A 26279-nucleotide genomic window follows, 5' to 3' on the forward strand; every position below is an offset into this window, starting at 1 on the left:
AAACTAAAATAACTCATTGCATCCATTGAGGACAACCGTCCTAGAGCTTGTCTTTAGAACGGTCAGTAAAACAGCAGTCGTCTGACGCTGATGATTTCAACAACCCTGTTTTCTTTAGTAACAAGACCTTGACTTGTGTTGCCACAGCAGGAAAAAGACAAAGAGAAATAATTGCCAGGTAAGGAGCATTTCTGTCCGCGCCATAACCCTGATTTAATAATCCTCCGTCCTGCATCAAATGTCCACCTTGTTCAAATGAGTAATGCAGCCTCATGTATAAATACATACACACACACTCAAACACACACGTACACACACACATGCGCACGCACACACACGCACACACATCCCCTTGCAGTCAGCATTATAGCAACAAAGAGGATCCCAGATAATAAAGACTTGCTTGCAGGTTGTCACATTTTCAAAATACAATCTACTCAGTTGCACCCTGCTGCTTTACATGCTCTTAGTGCTGACACTGCAGCGAGAGGTGATTACTACACACATTCGCGGTGAGTTTCAGTTTCTGTGTGTGCACCTCATCGTGTGCTAATCTCTCTTGGCATGCATGCACATGATATTTTCTGGACTTACGTACAGCCTGTCGGTTCTCAGCAAAGCCCTTGCGTAGAAAGATGCACGCAGGCCCCAGTACGTTGTGCATGTTGGCTCCGTTCTGGGCCAGGGCCACTAGCGGCTCAAGATAGGCCCCCCCAGAGCCCCCCTCCTCACAGGACTGCACTGCTTTGTAGTTCTTCTTCTGGTCCTGGAGCAGCATCCGGGGGCAGGGGGGCCAGACATGGGAGCAGGGGCAAAGACAGGGGTAGAGACCGTGACTCAGACTGTGGTAGCATGGCGCGAAACAAGGAGCCGACATGGAGGTGGGATGGAGGAGCTTTAGACACGTCTGTCAGTCATGTGGAGGCGTGTAGTCAGGCTCAGTCATTATGGAGGAGAGTGCCTCAGTCAACACCTTAGATGGAGGGAAGAGGATTCTGACTCTGTCCTGTTTGTCACAATCCTGGACAACAAGAACAAACCAAGCCTCAAAACATTTTGTAATATTTACTGTCAGTGGAGGCTGTTTCTTGCAAATATTCGGTGTTACCAAACATCTGTCAGACTCATGTAGCTGATCTTTAATCTGTTTATTACAGTCTTCACATACACATTTTTACAACAGAGACTTTACTCTTGTGAATCACTTCGTCACTTGCTCTGTGACAGGTCAGCACAAGTGTTAAGGAGCCGCCTGCCCTCCTCCTCACACACGCACACAATATGAAGAGCAAAAAATATTCAAAAGTAAAACAATCACACAGTCTGAATGTTGTAAGCATTGAGCCGTGTTTGGTGAGTACACTGTTGTTTAGCAATAACTGTAATACAGCTAAGAAAGTAAGAAGTTTTAATAAACCGGAATATTTTAATAGCCAAATTTCCGCTTGACTATATGTGTATGTAACTGTCTGGTCGTATTTGGGAATTGAAAAGATTGATGACACACCGTCAGAATCAACTAAGACTCATACTTCAATTTTTCCAACAGTGACTCTGTGCGCAAAATAATTGTTGTGTGTTGTCCAGGAGATGAGGCTGAAGGTCGCTCAGCCGATTCATTATAATCACCAATTAGCCAGTCGACTAGGGGGCAAGAGTTGTTCTCATGACAGTCAACCCAACTACACAGACTACAGCTTAGTTAAAAACAGGTGATATCAGTGGAAAAAAAAAACCCTTCCTCTAAATAAAGTCAAGTAAGGTCCAACCACTGCCCGGACTCTGACCTGAATTAGAGAGAGTAGCGGCCACGTCTGAGGCTGAATGCAGAACGCTGCTTAACGCACTGACTCTGCTTCAAAGCTATTACTTCTGCACATCATTTACAAGCGGATATAAACAGAATTCAGATAGTAACATTTCTCCTCGCTTGTTAAACATGATAATGCACGTCAGGTCCAGTGGTTAAATACGCAGCTACAAGCAAGTGAAGTCGACTCACTGTCACAGCGAATTACCAAGGGACCATTTTGGCTGTTACTTCAGATCTCTCAGACACGAGCTAGTAGCCATCTTCAGATGGTTGTTACAGTAAAGGGTACGGGACATTTGCATGCATACTGAATATGAAAAAAAAGAATATGCATTGAAATACTCCATGTAAATGCAGATTATACGCTCAACAAATGACCTTCACTATCCATCTGTTGCCATGCCAAACCGAATGCCAGTTCGTGCATCCCTACAGTAACCACCACAGGAACGGATGCCCACCGGGTAATCTGACCAAGTGATGCATGGAGCAGGGCTGTCTTCGGGTATATCGTGCCAGAAAAAGTACGATGAAGCCACGCACTTGCAGTTACATAACGCCCCATCCCCCCAAAAAAGGCCGTAGCCGAGCAAGAACTTTTCCAGCAACCCATCCCATTATGCACAGATGGCGTCAACAGTTGCTCGTCATGCTGTGCTTCCTCGAGGATGTGCAGGTGCTGATTTGAAGGGGGAATCTATTTGCGGGATTGTCGGCCCATCTATGCAAGCACACGCCGAGGACAGAAGATGCAAGATATGCATTGTACAAACGAAGGTTATCGTCTGGAAAAAAAATGGCTCTGAATCATCGACTGGTCACATCCCGCAAGTGACTGGTGCCTCGACTTCCGCTTGCTGGTAATATGGTGTCTGTGTGCGTTCAGACTATAAAGTTTGGTGACAGGATTCAAATCCACTGACTTTGCCTCAACCTGCAGGTCAAGCACCAGCAGCACCGACCAACTTCTGTCTGAGAAGCTGGAGCTGTTTTTTCCAGGCAGTGGAACAATGCAAAAAGAAAAATGATCTATCAAAAAGACTCATAATGTGTAATCAAACTTTGTTGACTTAAAGAAAGTCAAAAAAAAGGCCAGCATCAGTAATCAATACTCTAAGATCCTTTGGCAAATACTGATTAAAACAAGAGCAAGACACAAGCTTTATCTTGAAATATCCTTCATGTATCCTGCTGTGTGTTGGGTTTCCAAAAACAAGACACAGGCAGCAGCTGAACACAGTCAAGTAGTGAAAACCCAGTCAGACAACACACAGCGGTCAACCAGTACATGTCCATTCGAATAGCCTTCAGTCAGGTCGGGGACACAGTATGAGACAAACATGCGGGGAATTCAAAAAGATCACAGCCAAATGAAAAGCCTCAGAGCGGACCTTACCTTCTTGGTGAAAATTTTAAGCGACTTTACAGAGTTGCCCATCGTTAAAAAAAAAAATCCTTCTTGTTTTATGTTTTCTCTCTAACTGTGCCTGTGTTGGTGTGCCTGTATGTGAGTGCACATGCATGCATGTGTGTGTGCATATGTCTCCGGGCATGCATGGGAATAGGAGTGACTAGAAGGGGAGCGTGGGTTCAGTGGGTCATTGACTAATACAAGAGGACATTTGGGAAAGAGAAGAGAGCGGAGTGGAGATATCATAGGAGGTAGACAGAGGTGAGGAGGGAGAGGACGAAGGAGTGTGTAGGAAGGACCGAGAGGCAGGGACACCGGGAAGTATAAAGGGGAGGAACGCTGAGACAAAGGAGGGAAAATATGTAAACAAGAACGAAAGACAGATCAGAAAAACAAAAAGATAAGCGAGGGAGAGGAAGCATGCATGTGACCAGAGCGAGATGCAAGCGCCAGGAGTAGAAAAAGCTAGATTGCTTATTCATTCCATCCTCTCTCCTACAGTGTCTTTCCTCCCTCCCTCCACTCTACCCCTCTCTCTCTCTCTCTCTCTCTCTCTTTCCTTCCCTCTCTCTCTCTCTCTCTCTGTCCGTCTGTCTGTCTCTTTTACCCTCATCCTCTCCCTCCACTCTCGCTCACTCCACAGTTTAAAAACCATCTATGCGAATGTGACAGAAGAAGCTCGTTCGGACGAAGCATATTACCTTCCCCTGAGCAAGATGCTGCAGACACTAATCCAAACACACGCACACGCACACGCACACACACACACACACACACACACACACACACACACTCGATTAAACACACATGGATGTGGGGCTGTGAAGCTAAAAATATAACATGCTTTCTCTTCCCCCCATCTCCCCACTCTACCCTCAGCATCCATCCCCCCTCTATCCCTCTGTCTCGCTCGCACACACACACACACACACACACACACACACACACACGTAAGAGCATCACAAAGTCATGTTAAGCTTGAAGGGCTTGAATTCCGATCAAAGCCAAAATGTGCAAGAAATGACAATGGGTTCTGAACCACCCATGCAAACCGCAGCACTTGAAAATACAAACACATCAGACTGGAAAAATAAATGCTCTCTTTCAGCCTCTCTGTCTCACATACACACACACACACACACATATTGTGTGAAAAGCATCATGACCAAAAGGTAGGATCATAAAAATGTTCAAGCATTGTACTTCAATATAAATTAGGGGCGCATATTCCTATTTTCCGTTCGCTGCTCCGTCTCAATGAGAAATGTGTCTAAATTTTATTTATGTTCACGTCTCTGCCTTTTATTGTACAGTTACATGTTCCGTGATCTTTCTAAAATTGTGGCCGGAAAATAAGTGGCAATCAGGCAGATACACTGATCTAAATTTTCATTGGTGAGTTTGCTGACATAGTTGTTGTCACGCGGAAATTCTGCCTTTCTTCAAAATGGTCACGTTGGTAAATTTGGGTTCAATTGGTGTCTGAGATAAAATGAGCACAGATTTCTCAGTGAGATGTGCACTTGCAATTGATTGGAATCAGGTTGCGTTCAAAGTTTTCTTTTTGAACTGTATCCACAGTCCCAGACCAGAGTCCAGCTTTTAAATATGTTGCTTATATAGTAATATAAACCAACAAAGCCATTCTCTAAGTATTTTACTTGAGGACTTCAGAAGTATTTTTTTTTGGTGGTATTGCGACCACCTAGATCACATTCAGGCATGATGTAAGTAAAATAAAGATCTGGTTTAAATAATAATTTAATAGGTCTTTTGCATAAAAAGGTTCAGTTAAAACGGCATGCCTTCATATTTACATCTTAAATTATGATTTATTGTGAGCACAGAGCAGCAGCACATGAAAACGATGTTCTGGTGTCAAACTCTGCACAAACATCATTGTGCACAGTGAAGCTCAAACATCCATGTGAAGTAAAATTAAGCAAAACCAAACTTTGAGTGGGTGGAGACTGATTTGAGGCTTTGACCACTGTCTGAAATGATGAACCACAATGTCCATTATGTACTCACACTGTGAGTTTCTACTGGATGCATGCATTTGCTCCCGAGGTGACTAGTGGCAGACCTCGCAACACAAATGCACTTCCTTAATTTGCCTCTCCTGTTCGTCCTTGTCTATTCTCTGCTCTTTTAAAAGACACATTCACGCCGGAGCCGTTGCAGACCTCGCTCCCATTCAGCATCTCTGCGGCTCCTCTGTGCTCCTCTGCGGATGATTCATCCATCCTCTCACCGGAGGCTCGTTGTGAACTTCAGAACACATCAGACGTCAGACACAGGAGCCGTCAGTTCTCATAATGTCAGACCGTAGTAGTGTGCACGGGCATGAGATCCATCTCGCCCTCTCTCTCCTTCTTTCTCTCTGGATGTATCCTTCTCGTTTCTGCCTCACAACCTCTCCTACTTTGACGCACACGCTTGACTTTTACATAACTGCTTTCATGCTGACATCATCTCAGGAGAACTATTTATCTGATTATCTGATTAGGAGAAATCACTTTTATTGTTTGTAAGAATTTTGGCCACATATCCCTCGTTCAAACACATATAAACATATTTCCATGCACCTGGACAGAGCTATTTCGAGGAGAGGATATCAGTAATTGCTTTTTAATTGAAGATATTGAGGTCAAATATAATCCACAGCCATCAAGTGTGTTAAATGAGCTGGGAGATGTAGAAGGGGGCAAGGAAGGGACTGTATGTTACAAAAAGCTCTCATGGGTTCATCATCAACCTTCTTCATTGTCGTCCTAAACGAGCTGTTCTTTTCTGAGATATGGCAAGGATCCGTATGTTTCTTTCTATTTTCAACGTGGATAGAATGTGTAATCCGTTCATGGTCAAGCAAGAGTCTGAATTAAAGTACGTCCGGATGTGAAGACAAAGGGATAAATGTGACAAATAGTGACCACGGGAGTTTTGTGCGTATATTGTTGTCGTCACCACAGGACGTCTAGGCAGTGAAAAAACCATAAAAATGCACACTTGCGTCATTCTTCTTGTGCTCGGGCCGAGACGTCACCGTTTAATCCTACAGTTCATTAATTCGTTCACATCGGAACAGCTCAAATCTTTCACTTTAACGCTGATTATTCTGGTATGTCAGTGTTATTTCAGATAGAACAAACAGCCGTTAGTCTGATTAAAGGTGGAGTGCGTCAGCACATTTCAGTCAATTAAACCTCTGTTGTTTTTCCTCTGACTCATGTATCCCCCTGTCCTCTGTCTCGTAGCGTCTCTCACTGATTTCCCTCCTCCAGCCTCAGGTGCCCATTAATATTCAGCATCATCAAGCAGATGCACATACTTAACATTGCGGCGTGTGCAGTTGTGCTCAGAGGCTCTTACGTTTCACTGCCTAATCCTCATCTCAAAAAAGGGATTTAACCAAAGAGTGAAATCGACCTCCTCCTTTCGCCAGCACAGATACAAAAATATCCATCTAAAAATGTCTAAAAATAGCCCGCTATACTCTAGACATACTGGAGGCATATGCTGTGGTGAAAACGATGATGCTACGCTCTTTTTTCCACCCACATCTTTCTCCTCATGTAGCTCATTTTTAGAATGTTTTTTTTCCCCGTTTTGTACTGCGTGCCTCATTTCTCTTCTCATTTCCTATCTGATGTCATCAAGGTCACTCTGACCCCAGCAGACGAGAGACGGGGAAGAGGAAGAGAGGTAATGTAAGGGCAGGTCACAAAGGGAAAGGGGAGCGAGAGGCAGGAAACGTCAGCAGTTGAGCGCAAGAGCAGGAAAAACCAGTCAAGGAAGTGAGCGGCCAATCTGTGTTTTAAGACCTTTCCTCACATTGTCTGCAGACCTGTCAGGTGGGAGCAGGGAAGTGAGAGTTGAGAAGTGTTTGAATTATATAACTGTCATCAGCTCTTCCAGCAAACTGACTCTCTTTCCCATTTTGTTGTGTGTCCCTGCTTCCTTCACTTTCTTCTTTCTTCTGGCTCACTGATGTGACACACAGAGGACCGACTGTTAATCTCTCTCTCTCTCTCTCTCACACTCACACACACACACACACACTATGAGTTTGAACCTACAGTATTAGCACAAACAGTACTTGCTCCCTCTGCTGGTTAAAACACACCATCCTTTCATCTATATTTAATTTGCGGGGGGGGGGGAATCATTTCTCGACAACAGATCACCGACCTCTTTCAAAAGAACGTCTGTACCGCACACCACATGTTTCCTGTGCTGATTTGTAGAACAAGGTCACGAGTGAAGGTCACAAAGTCTGAGGGATGCAGTGATTGTGGAATCTCCTAAAATAGAAACAACATTTTCTACTTGGACTGGAGGGAAAACCGTTGTCGCTCTGTCCTTGATCGAGGTGTCAGGTATAACCTGCCTGGTTTAAGGACATAAATGTGCAAACATGATGGGAGTTTTGTGAACTATGATGCATGTCTGCTTTAAAGGTATTCAAAAAAGATTCCCATTAAAAATGTAATGAATCCCACTTGGTAATTAGGATTCATCTTATGAATATGAAAATTGGGATTATAACCTGGCTGCTTGGAGATACATGCAAACTAGCTCTTTCCTTTTCGCAAATCTGCTCTGTCAGGTAGCACGTTTGTCGAAAATGTTTAATATTTCTACCAAGACAAAAAAGAAAAAAAGAAAAAAAATATCTGCCCTCCACCAGTTTCCAGGGCTATTTTTAGCTTCCTCCACTGGCAGTGAATGAGTTATGTTTGTAAAGTATGCAGATCTTGATGTTACATAAGAAAAATATGAAACCAAAGAGTTGTGTAATATCTCACCCTGCATTCTGCGACGCACTGTCACATGTAAAAACGTGCAGTTCAACATTCAACGTTCAGTTTTATTCACTCTTCCATCATTTTCTTTCTTTTCATTCCCACACGTACATCATTCACTCACTCCTCACTTTTTTGGGTCTCCGGTCACGGTCTCAAAGTCATTTTTTCATTTGACAGTTGTGTCATATATAACTTCAACGTGACAACATGGCACAAATGTGCCCACACTTTAGATTATTCTTTTACAAAAAATATCCCAATCACTCAGCTATATAAATAATCTTGTTATTTATTTAATCTATAGTTCTCATTCCTCTTACCAAATCCCCTCAGGGCTGCAGCACCCATCATAACCCTTCTAATATAGGCATCACCACAATGCTGTGATCACTGTTCCATTAAAAATCCAAGAATTTCAGGTGGAAATTATCAGAACTTTTCACCTGATCATTCACAGATCTGATGGAAATGACGAACTGTGGACTTCCACACATGTCAGCAGCTGTGGAGACTTTATATAACTCGCTGCTGCACAGATTTTGCCTCAGCGGAACCCCTAAGACTGATTGAAGCTCTGGCCTGGATTGAGAGGAGTTATTTCTGGAACACATTAGCGCACGGGGAGGTAATTGTCTCCTCTTGAGCTTTTTATCATCAACACAAAAAGGAGGATTTCAACGAGACATGGAGGGAAAAAAAGATGGGATGTTCTACAGCCTGCGTCATCTGTATGAGTAGGGGGGAAACAAGGCGCCTTGTAGATCACTGGTGCGTTAGTGGTGAACAGGTGATGCAGGGAGGAAGAGATAACACGTTTTATTTGCTCCTAACTCTGATCTCAGTGTCATAGAGAAGTTTTAGAGGCGAAATATGTCTAACTTTACTTTATCAGAATGTCTCTCCTGAATAAGGGTTCACTTACCTGTGTGTGTGTGTGTGTGTGTGTGTGTGTGTGTGTGTGTGTGTGTGTGTGTGTGTGTGTGTGTGTGTGTGTGTGTGTGTGGGTGGGTGGGTGTGTGTGCGTGTGTGCGTGTGTGCTTGTGCGTGTGTGTGTGTGTGTGTGTGTGTGCTTGCGTGTGTGTACGTGCGTGCTCTCAGGCTCTCATCATTGCAAAGTTTTCCACCGAGCGGGAAAGTTGATCCCCCAGCTGCTGTTCAGGCGACAGCCACAATGAAAGCAACTGCATTCATAACGGAATGCATGACAGGCTGCGTCCCACCACCACCACCCCGACCACACACCCACCTCCCACTCACCCAGGAGTCAGATTTGGGACTGAATGCATGCATCAATTTTTAATCAGCTCTACTTGGGGTCGACTGAGGGTCCAATCACACGATGTGGCTTCATCATGCATGTCACCAGTGAAGCTCTGCCTGCTGAGGAATATTCACGTCTGGTGATCAGCAAACATACAGTATATGGACATAGTGTCTACTGAGAGCAAGCAATTCTAACAGCGCCACACCACCTGGCCCCTCTTATACTGGGATCAGTGGGACAATCAAATTAATATTAATACTCGACTCATACTCTAAGTGATGGCCTTTGTAAATGACCTCTCTTTTGTTAGTTGCAATCTCCTATTGCACCCCCCAGCTGCACACGAAGGGGGGGGGGGGGGGGGGGGGGGGGGGGGGGGGGGGGGGGGGGCGTCTTTCTTTGAATAACACATCTATGAATGTTTTTTTCTTGTCCCCTTACAGAGTTGCTGGGTTGGGGGTCGTTGCTGATGAGGCTGTAAAACCCATTGAGATTATGCAATTGAAATAAATGTGACAGGGCTGGAAGACATCGATGACTGCACTTGTAGGCCAATGAAGCAAAAATGATCTATGTTGCCATTACAGTACCTGAACCTTATTTCATTTCATTTAGGGTTGTATATTTTCCCTATGAGTCTGGATTCCTGATTCATGATGCTGTTGTTGGTGATTTATTTACTTGGCAGTTGGAAATCGTTCCCTTTTTAAGGGACATTCTACTGCGCATCATTGAGTTTTGAGCAGTATGATGGTTGGAAATCATTTTTGTTGCATTTCATTATAAATATAGAAGAAGAAAAAAAGGACATATCATGTCAATGTGTTGATTCAGTATTAATCATGTTGTTTTGTATATTTTTCTGCAGAGTTGAGTCGTGCTTCGAGTCTACTTTTATTAAACGATTCCATTAGTGTTCATTTCCTCCGCATGCCTCCTTACCTGGCCAAACACCGACTTCACTATGGGGTGAAGACTCGAGTCATACTCGGACGCGGTCCCGCTCAGTCTCTTGGCCGTGCGGCGGGATGCGGGCGGGGCCGGCGCCCTCGTGCTCGCAGGTGTGTAAGAGCTGAGGCTGCTGGACGATGACCCGGTGACGGCTCTCTCCCTGGCCTCGAAAAAGAAAGCCGCGTCGTCCGGAGCTTTGGGGTAAGACGGAGTTGGCGAGGTCCTCCTGTCCTGCCCGGAGCCGCCCGGCTGCTGCGCTGCGGGAGGCAGCTCTCCTCGCGAGGAGTCGGGCTGGTGGGAGGGTTTGGACCTGGAGGACTTGCTGCGCTCCTTCTGATGCCGGCTCGCGCTGTGTCTCGCGTCCCCCTCGGGGTACCCATCATCCAGCAGGCTGGCTTTCCGGTGAGAATGGCCCTTCTGCACCCGGTGGTGATCGCCCCCTCCGTCGTGCCTTGGCTGGCAGAGGGGTCTCCGCGCGCTCGGCTCGCAGTCCTGCGCCCAGTCCGCGTCGTCGCCGCCTCCAGCTCCGGCGGGATGACAGTGGGAGCGGTGGCTCCGGTGGCCGCGCGCACCGTGGTCCGAGTGCGCAGACCTGCGGTGGTTGAGCCCCGACGATCTCAGCAGAGAGGCGGTCGACTCGCTTTTGGGGAAAGAGGAGCTCATCGTTCGTTCTGTCCTGCTCGACGGGCGATGCGAGTCTGCTGGAGGCTGGAGGTCGAGTAAAGGGAAACGCCACGTGCAGGTGCTCAGCATCAGCCGGTCGGACCCCCACCGCCCCCCTCTCCCCACTCCCTCCCTCCCTCTCTACTTACACATCCACACACTCGACCGTCGCTGCACATCCGCGATGACGAGGCTGGAGCAGTGAGCAGGTCGAGATGTGACCGGAGCCGGACGACCTGGCAGTGGGTCGGTCCGTCGCCTCGCACGGGGCACCAGGAAGTTTGGATGACAGCACTGCCGCATAGTCACACGCAGTCACACGCGTCAAGTGCATCAAGACCCACGTCACCACAGACAATTTCTGACACAATGGGATTCATATATGCCCATTTTCTTTAATGTGAATATGTAATAAGTGAAACATCATTTGAGCGTTTAATATTCACACTCAAAACTCAACAAGTGGCTGCTGTGATTTTAATGCCAGTGGACAGTGGTGTTCCACAAGGACACGACGGAGAGCTCTGTGTCCTGGAGATCATGGACGTTCTGTAAAATATTGAACACATTTAAAATACACTGGATCGCTGCAAAAAAAAAAGAAGACTCAGTAGTAAATGAAAACAAAAGGGCAAAACAATTCAAATGGATTGCACCAAGGGGATGACAAATACGTTTTACATATAGTCTTTTGAGCTATGAATAGCAACATAAGATTTCGGAAATTAACACTGAGGCACTATTTATTCACCAGTCAGCATTGGGATACACACACGAGTGAAATGGGACATATAAGGAAACAGAACAATATTAGAATGGAAAGTTTAAATAAAATCACAGCGTATTTGAATTTGAAAGGTGTACATACAGTTAAGTCACTTTTATCAAGAGGGGGAAAAAACTGAGACTCATCTAATCTTCAACCTGCCAAACATCTCCCTATTCCATGATAAGTTTTCAGAGGTAAAAAACACGCCCTTTTCCCCTCTCACAAATCCACATGATTTAAAATCATTTTGAACTTTTAAATTAAGTGAAATTTTGCACTCATTTAGCTTTCCAACTTGTGCCTATAAGCAATGATATGGTTGCATAATTTGGGTGAAATTATAGGTGCCAAGGCATGAACATAATGGAGCTTTTGATTGTGGTCAAATTAAGAATTGCAAAGTTCAAAAGGAACAACACTGGAAATAACAGCGTGACAACCCCTCAGACTCAATCCCATCTGCACACCCAGGGTCATAATTCTCACAGCAGATGTCCGGGGACGCGGGGCAAAAGTATGTAGAGTTATGTTCATGTACAAAGCCAATTAGACACTCAAACTCTCACGAACTGCGTTTCAGAGCACAGAGCTGAGAAATGAGCAGATTTTGCTCTCGTTTCTCTGGGGGATTTTTGTTCTCTGACATCTGTGTCTCTGTCTCGTCTGCTCCAGGGAGAGGCAAAGTATCTTCACTCCATCGCTCCCATCCCCCCCTGCAAAATCGGCCTGCTTTCTCCTCTGCTACCTTTTTATCCTCTGGCACCTCACCAAGTGCTGGCAAGTGTCACCTGTGCTGAGCAACTAGCTCCATCATTCATCTCAACACAACCTCTTCTATATGTTTTGATCTTGACCTCTGAACCCTTTTTTGGAGGATGTCCTGACCGTGAGAGGTGTGAGTCCTGTTTTATTGACAAAATTGTCGATAACCAGCACTCTTTTTTATTTGTTGTTCCTCATTTGCCTGACCCGCTCCTTTATCGCTCTACCCTTCTGTAGGCACTGGGCCGCAGCAGGGGACACACAAGCCTCAGGGTGCAATATGTCCACAGAGATGGAAAGAGAGTTGAAAAAACAACAAGAGAACACATGTGTGCTGAAGTAAACAAACGCATGCTTAATAGAATCAAAACAGGGGTGAAAAAACAGGAAAAATATATATTTTACCTTCTATTTTTTCCATTGATACATACTCTGGAGCCTTCTTCTATATCATGTAGCCTTCAGGGCCCCCGAATGAGCGAGTAAGTGGACTTTGAGCTGAGATTAATTACTCAACTGCTGCTTTAAGTTAAGAATGAATTGCAGCGACATTTATTTCCTCTCACAATAAAATATAATTTTGAGGCTGAGTGTCTCTTTGCGCTGCAACATCATGGTCTTCACAATATGGGGTCCAGTCAGGGGGAAGCATTATCATTATTATAAACATTATTCACAGTAATATTGGATATCTTCAAATAAGTGACATGGGAGAGTTTTCTAATTTTTTTTTTAACCTGATAGGTTCCCCTCTCCCTGACTTTTATCACTGAACACATCTTTGTTAACCTTGCTCCCTGGCACAGTTTGGTACTTTTGAAAGATTAATTAGCGAGGTAAATAATGAATCACCTATGGCAGCCGGGGGGCTGCAAGGTGAAGAAAGAGCTCCCTCATCTGAATCATCAAAACATTTTGTCCACTCATCTAATGAGCCGCCTCTTAAGGATGTAATATGAATACTGCAAAAATATACAATCAGGATCAGATGGAACCAGAAGCATGATACTTTGGCAACACTTTAACGTTTCAAGCTCAGATGAGAGAGTGACTGTCATGAATTGACTGATATGATGATGATAAACCATATACTATTTGATGATACATTCACTTTGGTTGCTAAGGCAAGTTTTGAATGTTTATTTCAATAGGACATTTCCACAGCAGACATTTAGACACATTGTAACAGGAATAGCATGTGTACTGTACTTAATACCCCCAATTACTACTGTGTTGCATTGAAGTGCACTAGGACCAGAGCTCTGGTTAAAATGCATGTGCATTTGTGCAAAGTCAACAAACAATGCATCTATGTGGGCATCAATTTGCTGCAATTTTTTGAGCTGGCGATGTCAGCACAAACACAATTGCAAATCCGAACACCAGATTTAACATTCCAAGTTTATTAAAGTCAATTTTAAACTATGAATACTATGAACTGAGAAAGGGCTTGAGTCTGAGAAGAGGCCTTAACAAGAAAAAAAAGCAGCAGTGTGGGTGTGCTGCACCTTTAAATCTTAAACACAGACTGACCCGTTATATCTACCCACTGCTCTGATATTAATTGACGATGAATAGTGTCATAGTTTTCGCTTTTCACCCAACGGGTGGGCGAAGAGGACACGGCGATGTGTCCATGTGCTCATTTCCAATCGGCCGCAGCTGTACGAGGGAGTCGGTAATTCCTTTGGAGCCTAAACTGCTTAATTTCCTCCCACTCCAATAAGGGTTTCATCACAGTTAATGGACTGTTGGTGCAGTTCAATCAGTGATACTGCCACCAGGCACTGCAGGTGTGTATTACCTTGAATGTGGTGGACAATAAATGCTTGTTTGTTTTCGAGGCTAAATGATTACATTTAAAGACTGTTAGGGTGGGAACACTGTCCGGACACAAACTGAGTTTATGGATACATTGGACACCAAAATCCAAGACACTTCTGCGGCACGATGTCTTAAAAACAATTAAAATGCCTTTATTATCATGTCATGGTCCGATTAAACATTACAACAACCTCGGACTTGTTCCAGCATGTAACAGGGAGACACACAGGTGGAACAAAAGGCCTGTGTGTTCTAACTAAAACGTCAGCCTGTGGCCTAGCGTGGGTGTAGGCACACAAAAGCTCCAGCAGATGGCATCATTTTGCCCAGTACGTCAAAGCAGAAATGAAGAGCATCATAGTGAATACAAGCAGCAATGCCAATGGAAATGCATCCCAAAAAAGAGGTCGTCATTTAGGCCTCGGTGTAGTGGCCCGTAATTTGTCAAACCAAATGGCTTCCGATTGGTTAAGTTTCCTTTGTCTGTCACCTTTTTTTTATTGAAAATTAAATGTGGTCAATGCCAAAGGATGTAATGTGAATGGGTGGCTGTTGTTGGAGACCAGATTGTGTGCAGCCACAGTGAGGTTAACGTTTCCTGTGCAAAGGAAATACTTTTATTCTGCTAATCTGCGCTGCAAATGTCTCTCTTTAATCCTATAGTGTTGTTTCTTTTCATTGACATTGTTTTTTTTATTCACTATAGTGCTCCACAATTCAGCTCGGATGTAGGGGGTGGGCCAAAATCATGCCGTCTCCTGGAGGTTTCACATGTCGACACCCTCTCTTGACCACATATCCGAGCCAAATTATTATACAGTATTAAGATTAAAACATGTATGATGTAATATTTTCACACAAAGCATAAACCAAAAACCTAGCATATGGTCGAATAACATCAATATTTCCAGGAACATGTAAGCTATGTATTAGTTTATTAATCTTTGGTGGTATTTTGGTTGCATATATTTATTGCATTGACTTGGTGAGTGTATATTTTCTCTGTGAATTTGTGTGATTCAAATTATTGTGAATTTATCCTGCTGCATTTCATCTTGTGACTCAGCCAGATGGAAGTTTTTTGGCACTTTTTGTGCCTCAGAGGGGGGAATATATATATATATATATATATATATATATATATATTGGTCACTCATTTGTCTGTCAGCCTGCGAGTGACAGTCAGAGCTCATTAATCATTCTCCAGAAGAATAATAGGGTTACAGACTGCAAAAGGAAGTGGGGGGAAAAGCCTGTGACTGAAAGATCCCATTGACTATGAGCTGTAATGGTGCAGCGCCTACAGAGGATGGTACATCTGGGGGAACAGAGACTGACATGGGGGGGGGGGGGGATAATAACTATGCACTATTTTTAGGAACACAATGACTTACAGTATGGTATCCCTGTAAAATAAATACCTGCACAATCTCTTTTGTGGGGATTTGCACCCTGTTATCTTAGCAAAAGAACAGGGGTCATGTTGGTATGACACTAAGCTAATGCAACATTCATTTACATGCATATGTTTTCTGGCTCCGTTTTATATTTATAAATTTACAGGTCTTGTAAAGGTGCACACTGGCCTAAGGTGAATTTGATATTTTTGTGTTATTTGTTGCAGTTGTTCTCAAACCAGCAGTGGGAAAAAAATTGTTCTAATTTTGGAAATGCTGTGCAATCAAGACTGTGTATTGAGAGGCAAAGGTGCAAAACACAAACATAAACTATGGAGAAAGACACTATTAATTCAGAGCAATTGAAATGCTTCATTTTGTAGTATTATGGTAGTTTAGTTCAGTTTACTCGTTACTCATTGCCAAATACTGAGTATGACGTTTTGTTGAATGAGAAACTGGAGAGGGGCAGATGGTGAGAACCTCCAAACTGCGCTAATGAGAAAAAAACAGTTGACCTCATCAGTTGCATGCTAAGGGTCTTTTTGTTTCATTTAACTGTTTTTGTTGAATGTTAAATGTGGTTTTACTCGTGCAAAATGAACAACCACAAACAACTTAAGAGACAAGATAAGGACGGATGTGTTACTCTACAGACAAAGTAATGCATGATGCGGTCCCTGTTAAGAGGATGTCAGCATCTGTGAGGCCTCAGTTTAAAGCTTCCTGCCTCCACGGTGTCAGTGACACAGTTCATGTCAGACTTGATGGCAGAGCAGGGAGCAGACTGTGTTTCCTGGAGGTCAGTAGCTTTTATTGGAAAATGCTGGGGCTGCAGGAAAAGTACAAAAGGGGTAAACATTTATCAGTGGTGCACAAGAAGGAAAAACACAAGGGGCCTCATGCAAGTACCGTTTCTGCGAACAAATTTGTTCTTAAGTGGTGCGTGTGAGTCATTATGGAGAATTTACCGCATTCACCAATTTTTCAATCTCTGATCTCTTGAAGTTCTGTTTTTTTAACCTTCAAATGCCATTTTCATGAATGAACTCTTTCTGACCCGGGGCAAGAAGTGTTGCCTTATATTCTTGGGGTGTTATTCATGCTACTTTGCTATTCCTTGTACACGTTAGCTCAAGTACACGTAGCCTGGCTTTTTGCACTTTCTGAAGCGTTTGATGAAGCTTGTCCCTATGAACTCACGGTACAAACAACTGTCAGGGAAATTTAATGATAAGAATACCAAAAATGTTCTTGCACGAGGCCCAATGGGTTTCATTTTATCAGCAAGCCTGGATTTTGACTGCCAGGGGGCCTCCAGACCTCAGACCCATTCAAAGTGAATGAGAAGCGTCGCCACTGAAGCCTCAGACGCGTACGTCCCCTGTAAGCGCTGCAGGGCCTGGGGACCCTAGTGTCCAGCTCATGCTTTAAGCGGGGAGGGGCCCGGTGCTTGGTCCGAGACGTAGGAAGGAAGTTGAACGCCAGGGCCCTCAGTGCGCACATTGCAAGCTGACCACCAGGCGTCTGGTTTGCTCATATGGTGAGCAAACCAGTAGGGGCCCCATACCTCTCTGCCCTTCACCTTATGTTTGAAACATTAGCTGACGATTAGGGCCCCTGAGCCCCTCAGCGCTCACAGTATTAGGGCCTCTTGGCATTTAAAGACCGAGCTGACCACTAGCGCTCCTAGGACCCTGGGACTTAAAGTATGACCTTACCACTAGGGCCCCTCAGCACATACAGTGTGAGGGCCCCCTGGGCCCCTCCGTGCTTAAAGCATGAGCTGACCACTAGAGTCCCCGGGCCTCGCAGCGCTTAAGGGGACTCACACGTACCCGTCGGAGGCTTCAATGGAGACGCTTTTCGTTCACTTTGAATGGGTTTGGTGTCAAGCTTTGCCGAACTGAATTGTGGTTCCATTGCGGCCATGGCGGGGGGGGCCCTCCAACAGACATGTGCTCACAGGACCATGATTATCAGACGCTCTCCAGAGCAGGTTTGGTAGAAATAGTTTTAGGCAGCTTCTATCCATCTATCTTTTGCATGCCTGTGATATCATGATTATTTCCCAGTCATTTATCCAGTTTTCCCTTTGGGGGGGGTGAGGCTGACAGTGTGGTGCAACAGCCATTTCCAGGATATGCCAGGTCATGGCTGTTCCCGGTCATTTAAATCCCCCCTCCTCCTCAGTCCTCCTCAGTTTCACTTTTGGGTGGCCAGTTGATGGATGGGAGGAGGGGTAAACCCCCCGTTGAAGGAAGATTAGGTATAGGCTAATCTCCACTGAGCACATGCGCACTAATCGGCCCCGCAGCCACCGTTCCTTCTGCACAAGGTTTCCACAGGGGAGGAAGTTAAATGGCTAAGTGTAAGCCGTGGCTGCTCTGCTGCTTCATCTTGGCGTGTTTAATTGGCGCCGTCGCTCTCGTGTGCCTGTGGATCGCCTCCGTGGCGGACGGAGGATGTGCCAGCGGCGGCTTCGGGCGCGCGGCGGTGTCCGCAGACTCCCAACTCTGCTCGGACATCGGCAGGTAAAGTCACAAGTCCTGACGGGGGGCGGGGGAGTTTGGTTAAACCTGTGCGCTCGACCCCACCGTGTCTTTTACGCGCGCAGTGAATGTCCTCGGCATTTGAACCTCTTTTTGTTTTTGAGACAAATATGCTGCAGTATATCATAAACATACATATATGCGTGTTGTTGTTTAAAACAAAAAAAGAAATCACTTTATTCCCAGTAATAATTTGATGCGTAACTTGCTCCGGACTCGGTGGGCATGTGGGCTACACTCGCTGCTCGCGCGCGTGAGATAGACAACAAAAAAAGAAAAAGAAAAGATGAACTGAGATGTGAGATAAGCAGGTTAAGGGATTTGGTTAGAGACAACACCTGCAGGCTCCTCTCTCCCCTCAGCCCCTGTTCAATTGTTGTTCCTGTTGTTGGCTGTGGTTGTGAGAGACACCGGTCACCGTGACGAGAGACAGCTGTCAGTCTGTCGCTCTTAGGGGGAAAGGGTGAGATCTTTTGGGGAGTAGAGTTCATTTTCTATTTTAAATGGCTGGTTTTGTTATTATTATTTTTGCTGGAATGTGCATATGAGTCGTCCGGCTTTTGATTTCGGAGACAAAGTTTTTTTTTCTTTTTTTCTTTTTTCCTAGTTCATTTCGGTGGTCGCGCTCGTCAACAGGGACGGAGACGCGCCGAGGCACCAGATCTCCGGGGGGGGGGGGGGGGGGGGGGGGTTGTCTTTGAAGGGCTGAAAAGCAAATATAGGCTCGTTTCTAATTGTGACAATGACCGTGTAGACGAGCGCCTCCGATTTGTTTCAAACTTTGCTCAACTAGTTGGATCCCTATGGAAGAGGATAAGGGCCACACGTGATTCTTTTTTTTTTTGTTCTGAGTTCTGAGTTTAAAGTCAGAATCCTGACTTTAATATTGACTTTAAACTCAGAATTCTGACTTTAAACTCAGAACTCACTCATCTTTCGGTCTTCCATTATTGAAATTGCTTCTTCCGGGCCCCATCGAACACGCCCAAAAAATCACTTGGGGACGACATGTTGGACCTGTGTTTCCCCCCTCCTGCACGGCAAAGTGACTCTCCCACCGGGGTTGGTCCTGGTGCTTACAGGTAGCCGGAGTTCTGAGTTTAAAGTCAGAATTTCTGAGAATAAAGTCAAAAGAACTCAAAAATAAAATCATGTGTGGCCCCTATCCTCTTCTGTAGTTCCCCAAAACAACGGGGGACCTTTTGAAGCACTCTGCAGTTTGTTCTTCAAAAACTGGCCTATAGTCTGCAGAAAATCTCTTCCCTCTAAACTCCCTCTTCACATACTAACAGTATACAGACACACTGCATACAAATTATATCATAAATTCAGAGTTTTCCTAAACCCAGAGATGCAAAATGTGCAACATATAGTTCATTTTCATCCTGCACAGCGGTTACTTAACTCAAAGCCCCCAGGGTATGAAGGCGTATACCAGCAGCAGTTGATAGATATGTTGCTCGGCCAGCACAGCCGTTGAGAAGCCTTTCAATGAGATTCTTCCAATGGAATTGTCGTCATTTGCCTTTGCGTCCTGGTTGGCTCTGGGTCAAACTAGTGTACACAGAGCCAAAACATTCCCAACACTTGCCTTCTCGGGCTTTCTGGGAAGCATATCAAATTTCCGATTTCTCGCCCTGATGTGTCGTTTAAATTGGTAAGGCTCATTAAAAACAAATGAGCTGTAATTTCTCCCGAAGACAGTTTACCTCGTGAGTCAAGTCAAGAAAGCTCTAGTCACTTCCTGATGTTTTCCCCGGAGTCAGCCTCAAGCCTCAGGACATGGTTTAGACTCGCCTCCTGGAGGCACTCCAATGTTTCAAGTATCTGAGTTCACACATTTCCCATAATTGCAGTGAAAATGGCTTTTTTTCTAGGAACATGCTCCAGCAGGGAGGGTCGGCAGTAGATGGCGCCATTGCAGCTCTTCTGTGCACGTCTTTTGTCAATCCTCAGAGCATGGGGATCGGAGGAGGGTCCATATTCACTATCAGAAACAAAACAGGTGGGTCTTCTCCTTCGCTTTTGCAACTTGAATATTTTTTATTTTTTTTCCAAACTGATGTTTATTGATTAGGCCTTTTATTCTATTTGCTGATCTCTTCCCAGGCAATGTTAAAGTCTACAACTCTAGAGAGACAGTCCCACAGTCATTCAAGTCAAACCTGTTAAGTGACTGTCCCACCGTATTCAAGTTATCGACGGGTGAGCAGAAACATGTTTTAATTGATTGATTAGTTTCATCTTCAACTTGATTTTTTGGCTTTTCGGGTGTCGTCTTGGCAACACTTTACTTCAACCTGTATTGCTTCTCGTTCCACCTGTACACTGTAGGCAGCCAGTGGATTGGTGTTCCCGGAGAGCTGCGGGGCTATGAGGCTGTCCACAAGCATTATGGGAAGCTGCCCTGGGCCAAGCTGTTTGAGCCAACGATCAGACTGGCCAGGGAAGGCATCCCTCTCACGGACTATCTGGGAAAGCTCCTACAATTCCCCTTGGTGAAAACGCTCGTGGAAAGCTCATCTCTCTGGTACAGCTTCGCACTCACTGCTTATTGACTGAAAGTTCCCAGTTGTATTCTAAAGTGATCATGGTCAGTAAAGAGGTTTTGTAGCCAACCTGATGAGAAATGCTTGACGACACTGATAAACTCAAAGGGTCTGTGGAGCAGTGTCACTGCAGGGATACTGGAGCAGAGGGCTCTCGTCTCAGTTTATATCATTTCATGTTAGTTTTATGTAAACCCCCCGCCCCATGATTAACCCTGAGCATTTAAATATTAGTATTCCACATTGCGTAATAGTTCAGCCAGAGCAAAGAGGTACTGACTGTTGTTTACTGACCTACAGATAAAAGCAGTACTCACATTTCAGAAATGTTTGTAAAATTAGGCCTTTCCCAAATGAAATGTTAAAATGGATTCAGCTGGGGATAAAGTGTGGTGTGTGTAAAGAGTTACAATACCTGAGAATATTCATTGATGCACCATAATTCAGTAAAGAGACTTTGTATGATTGAATTAAATTGAACAAATTTCACTTTTTGTTAATAGGGTGGCCCAGATAGTTTCCCAAAGGAAATAAGTATCTATCTTCAGTGTGTTTTTTGTTCTAATGTTATTTTGCCTCTACACTTCTTCCCAGTTCTCATCAAGTTTTCTGCAACAAGAACAAAACTGTTCTGCGCACAGGAGACATCCTGAAGTTTCCCAAACTTGCTGAAACCATGGAAACCATTGCAGAGCAAGGGGCAGATGCCTTCTACACTGGCAAGATAGGACACGACTTAATCCAAGACATACAAGCTGCAGGTTGGGGCAATGATTAAAATACTGTCACACAAACTGGGGGTGTTCGCTTGAATAGACAGAAAAAGAAAATGGACACACAGATTAAACAGAGTGTAAAAGAAAGAAGAAAAAAAAGAAAGGTGTGATTTAAGATAAACAAGCTGTCTTTATATTCTACGTGTTTCTCTCAGGTGGTACGTTAAAGATGGAGGATCTCAGGTCATTCAAGGTGCGGGTGGAGGATGCATGGACGGTTCCCCTCGGAAATCATCAAATGCACCTCCCGCCACCGCCTGCTGGGGGCGCTCTGCTGGCCTTCATTCTCAGACTGATGAAAGGTTTCATGTTCTGTGTGATTACTTTTTTCAGGCTTACCTGAATTGAACTGATCTGCTGTTGCAAGTGAATGAGAATCTAGCCTCTAATTAATGAGAACAGGAAAAGTTAAAAAACAAACAAACATAAGAGTTAAACGTACATCCTTGTTCTCTTGTTCTGCAGAGTTTTCCTTGACTCCAAACTCCCTGGAGGGTGACAAGAAGATTCAGATGTACCATCATTACATAGAGACACTTAAATTTGCAAATGGACAAAAGAGGAGCATTAAGGATTATGACTTGACTAATCAAAAGGTTTGGGATCTAGTTTATGTTCAATTGCATGCAACCAAAACCACAATCTTTTGCTGCCTAAACCTAAACAACAGGAATGTGACCATACTTTTCTAGATGTATAATTGCAAGTCAGGAGGAGAAAAAAAACACCCAAAGTTGCTAAAATATTAATCAATGCAGGGTTGTTTTTTTTTTTAAATAAAGGTGGACGAGTGGGTAAATGAAAAATAGCATTTTTGGGGAATGCACTCATTTTCTTTCAGATGAGATGCAATTATTAAAAGGCAGAATTATGTGATAGAGATGATGATAAGCAAGATGTTTCTTGAAAAAACAAAGGACGACCTTTTTCCGTTGAGACAAGCCTCCGTTGGTCGACAAACACAGGCTTGTGAGTTCATGCTCACACAGCGTGGTCGTCCCATAAATGTTCTCCTGTTCATCTGGAAAACCATCAAGCAATCTCAATACAAAGAGTATTAACATATGTGTTTTCAAGCTGGACACAGATGTAGCTACTAGTATCTGAACCATAATAAACTCTGAACATCAACTCTCGACAGCAACAGTTGACCACCAAAGCTCTCTAATGAACTCAATATATGTTGTTTGTTCATTTCAGAAGAAGTGTACAAGGAGCAATTTTTTGGTTTTATGTACCAGCTGGTGCTTTGCTCGGCCAACTGGTCCCAGTCAAAAAAATTAAAATAACTTGGCACAAAACAGTGTGAGTACAGTATCAATCCGCTCTTTTAACTCTTGGCAGGAAGGTGAATTTGCCCCATGAATGTAGACAAAGTTATGGCGAAAGGAGGCGGCAGCAGTGTGAGATTCAGTGTCCACATAATGACATTTTACCCCGACACAGTGTAGGATGTTTCAGAGCTGTTTCAGAGCAGTCTCATCGTGATGTTCTTCTTCCAGAGTGCTGGACATTTGATTGAGCCCTCCTTCATTAATCGCATCAAAGAGATGATCTCTTCAAACCACACCCATGACAACTCCTACTACAATTTGAAGCCCTCTTCTGATCACGTTGGGACAACACACGTGTCTGTCCTGGATGAAGACGGACTGGCCGTCTCTGCCACCAGCACAATAAACCAATTGTGAGCAGGAAGAGGCCGCAGACGGACACTTTGTACATGGCAGTCTTATTATGAGAAATGACGCTGTGCACTTACATTCATCCCCTCTGTTATTTTATTTTGTCGCATAGATTCGGAGGAACCAATTACTCCCCACAAACGGGCATCATCCTCAACAACGAGCTGGCTGACTTCTGTGGGAGAGCAGACACAGTGAGGGCAGGTAAAGGCACAGACATGGACATGAACCCTTTCAGCCGAGGACAATTGAATTTAAGACATTACTTAGGGTAGACATCAAGTCTCTGTTAAGTCTGATATGGAGTCTAATCGTGGTCATAGGTGAACAGCCTCCCTCCTCAATGACCCCAGTGATACTGGAGTCATCGTCTGGGGGAATCCTTGTGATCGGTGGATCCGGAGGAAGCTTGATCCCCACAGCAGTGGCCATGGTAACTCAATTGAACTCTGTTTGCATATGTGTGTTTGTCTGGTCTCTTATGTGTTTGCTCAAGTGATTCCCTGTTGTTGTTGCAGTCTTTGATAAATCGCCTGTGGCTGGGGATGAATCTGGAAGACGCCATCGCTGCTCCTATTGTGTTTGTGGATTCAAAGAACAATGTGAACTTTGAGCCTGGTTTTGACAAGGTGAAGTATTTCTGTTTCAATACTCGCTGTCCATTAAAGGGCCAGTAAGCGATTCTAAAGCAATACACGTTTTGTAAAAATCTGCGAGAGCAGTTTGTAAAAATCCCCCGTCGATAACCTAAGAAACCTGCTAGCGACTCAGGGTTTTTGGCCTAGTGGTTAGCAAGTCGGCCTCAAATACCGGAGGTCTTGTTTCGCAGCCCGAGCTGAGCAGTGAAATCACAACAACAATGAAGCTCTCTCCAAAATCGCTGACTGCCCCTTTATCGGCATTCAAATTCACTAGACTGTGATGTCTGTCTAATGAATATCATTTCTATTTAGTTTAGTAGATTCTGATGGAGATTATCAAGACATAATCCTACAACGACAGATTTAATCTACATGTAATCAGTTTTAAAATCTGAAGTGGGAAGGATAAGTGGTATTAATGTGTGTGTGTGTGTGTGTGTGTGTGTGTGTGTGTGTGTGTGTGTGTGTGTGTGTGTGTGTGTGTGTGTGTGTGTGTGTCCTCAGTCTGTCAAAAAGGGCCTCATTGGTCTCGGACACATATTTGGAGATTGGAAATTTTTCCTCAATGTGGTCAACGCCATAGAAAAAGAGAGAGGCTGCATTGTGGCTGTCTCAGACAAAAGGAAGATGGGAATGTCATCTGGATATTGACCACACAAACCATGAGGTTTCCTCCACCTTCCTACTAAAATCCACCCCTAAGACTGACAGAAGCCTTAGCCTTAAGAACAATGAGTGACACATTCATCCCTGACGAAGAAATGTGAGGAAGTTGGAGCTCCGGTTCTCAACTGAAGAGCAACAAGAAACTACTCCTCTCAAAGGCTATTTCCAGTTTGTAATAACTCCATAATTTCTATTAGATACATGGACAACCATGTACTCCCCAGAGTAATTGCAGAGATCCCGGACATTGGCTCAGAAGAAGTTAGACAAAACTTTTAGGACAAAATTATCAGATTATATTCACCAGATTATCTAAACCACTCTATTTTGAGTATATTGATTAGTCAAGTTTTTATACAATTTGTAAGGAATTGTTTTAACTAAATTTCCAGAAAAACTAAAATCTAAAGGAAATGAGAAAAGGCTCTTAGTCATCCACTGGGTGGCGCTAATTTTCTAGCCGGGTGCCTTGATGCAACTAAAGGGACGTCGGTCAAATCTTAAAAACGAAAATGTAGGAAATGTGGTGAAATTTGTAATTTGTTTGTTTCCTGTGCTACTTTGAGGACTGTTACAATCTTTGGGGTAATGAATGTGAAATGTTTTTATATATACGTATATAACCTTTAGAACAGTAGTTTGACCAAATAGAGCTCATTCAGGTGACATGGCAGTAAGTGGACCTTGACTTAGATTATGTTGTCAGAATTTGGGTAGTCTTTTCCCAAAACCAAGCTTTACTGTCTGACCGGTCAAGTTTCATTCCGCACCAGACTTCTTTTCAGAGCTGTTGGCATTTTCCTGATGTAAAGAATTACGGCCAAAACTACAGTAAAATAATAAACTGGAACTACCCTTTGAGCTGTTTGGACTCCTCATGCAGCCGGCTATATCTGCATTTTCAGTCGAGCCAGTCATCACACACTGAAGACATACCGCTTAAAAGAGCCATACAAACACATGATTAACACACCACTATGTATATAGTGGTTATAGGTCATTATGTAATCTACAGTAGTTGGGACAAAGCCAAACCCTTCAACTGTATATATTTGCAGATAATTAAGTCTGTGAATATTAAATGAATGTTTATTTTTCTAAATAAAGTGTGTACTCGTAAGAACTGTTCACTGTAGATGAGCCATGTCACCCTTTCATAGTGACATCCTGACTGACATATGCAAACAGAAAACTTTTACTGGGACCTTTTCACCGAATGTGAAAACAGCTTTATTCTGGTCCCACTGCGTATTCTGATCTTCCGTTAAAAGATAAAGGATATAGTGTACAGTCATTTTCTAAATAAGACTCAGCAGATTCATGATGAACAATATAATCTCAAAAAAATGAGTGTATTTTTAACACTGTCAACATGTCATTTTGTATTTTGTCATAATGTTTGTTATAATGTGTCAAAATGTTTGGTAAGATCATTTCAATTTTTTTTTACGATTCTCAACTGTGAAATATATGTTGTCACAATAAAACTAAGTTCAAAACAAAACCAGTCTTTTATCTTCCCCCGACCTACACCTCAAGCCATAGACCCAAACACCTACAATGTGCTTTGCACTGCAGCTCTTTAAACATTCATTCCTCTTTGTTAGTGTTGTATGATCAGCAATAATCTTCTTCATTATCCCGTTTGCCTTATTTCAGAGCAGCACTTTTGCACTGAAACAATAGACGCAGTAATGAGATGCATTTCAGAGGAGAGACTGATAAATAAGTAATGATTTCTTGTGTGG

The 26279-nt window shown here is 43.8% G+C and overlaps 2 protein-coding genes across 4 annotated transcripts in view; one reads left to right on the top strand and one right to left on the bottom strand.

Annotated features, from left to right (window-relative positions):
- The window catches only part of LOC118285099 (calcium-binding protein 1), a 14970-nt gene extending 3964 nt beyond the window's left edge, over nucleotides 1-11006 (bottom strand). The window contains exons 1-2 of one of the 3 annotated variants that reach the window (XM_035608453.2): nucleotides 10239-11006; nucleotides 599-766 (exon numbers count right to left, since the gene is read on the bottom strand). In XM_035608453.2, coding sequence (XP_035464346.1) covers nucleotides 599-766; nucleotides 10239-11000 — 930 coding nt within the window. In that variant the 5' untranslated portion in view covers nucleotides 11001-11006. Of the gene's footprint in view, nucleotides 1-598; nucleotides 767-3209; nucleotides 3730-10238 lie in introns of those variants that run through there. The other 2 variants (XM_035608456.2, XM_035608454.2) reach the window with 2 other exon arrangements.
- Nucleotides 11007-17870: 6864 nt separating this feature from the next.
- On the top strand, nucleotides 17871-26035 carry LOC118285092 (glutathione hydrolase 5 proenzyme-like). The gene is made up of 12 exons (XM_035608437.2): nucleotides 17871-18196; nucleotides 20092-20219; nucleotides 20324-20419; nucleotides 20549-20744; nucleotides 21358-21524; nucleotides 21695-21841; nucleotides 22005-22135; nucleotides 23042-23226; nucleotides 23337-23428; nucleotides 23548-23657; nucleotides 23743-23853; nucleotides 24370-26035. The coding sequence occupies exons 1-12, from the start codon at nucleotides 18024-18026 to the stop codon at nucleotides 24514-24516; spliced, it is 1683 nt and encodes a 560-aa protein (XP_035464330.2). The 5' UTR covers nucleotides 17871-18023; the 3' UTR covers nucleotides 24517-26035.
- Nucleotides 26036-26279: the final 244 nt, after the last annotated feature.

Source organism: Scophthalmus maximus, chromosome 20 (assembly GCF_022379125.1).
Source record: "Scophthalmus maximus strain ysfricsl-2021 chromosome 20, ASM2237912v1, whole genome shotgun sequence".
Classification (NCBI taxonomy): domain Eukaryota; kingdom Metazoa; phylum Chordata; class Actinopteri; order Pleuronectiformes; family Scophthalmidae; genus Scophthalmus; species Scophthalmus maximus.

What these genes read in the sequence shown, in the direction of transcription:
- LOC118285092 (XM_035608437.2), top strand. Translation starts at nt 18,024, where the DNA reads ATGGCTAAGTGTAAGCCGTGGCTGCTCTGCTGCTTCATCTTGGCGTGT. An exon ending in CCAAGACATACAAGCTGCAG is followed by an intron (nt 21,525 to 21,694) that starts GTTGGGGCAATG and finishes TGTTTCTCTCAG; the next exon opens with GTGGTACGTTAAAGATGGAG. An exon ending in CATTCTCAGACTGATGAAAG is followed by an intron (nt 21,842 to 22,004) that starts GTTTCATGTTCT and finishes CTTGTTCTGCAG; the next exon opens with AGTTTTCCTTGACTCCAAAC.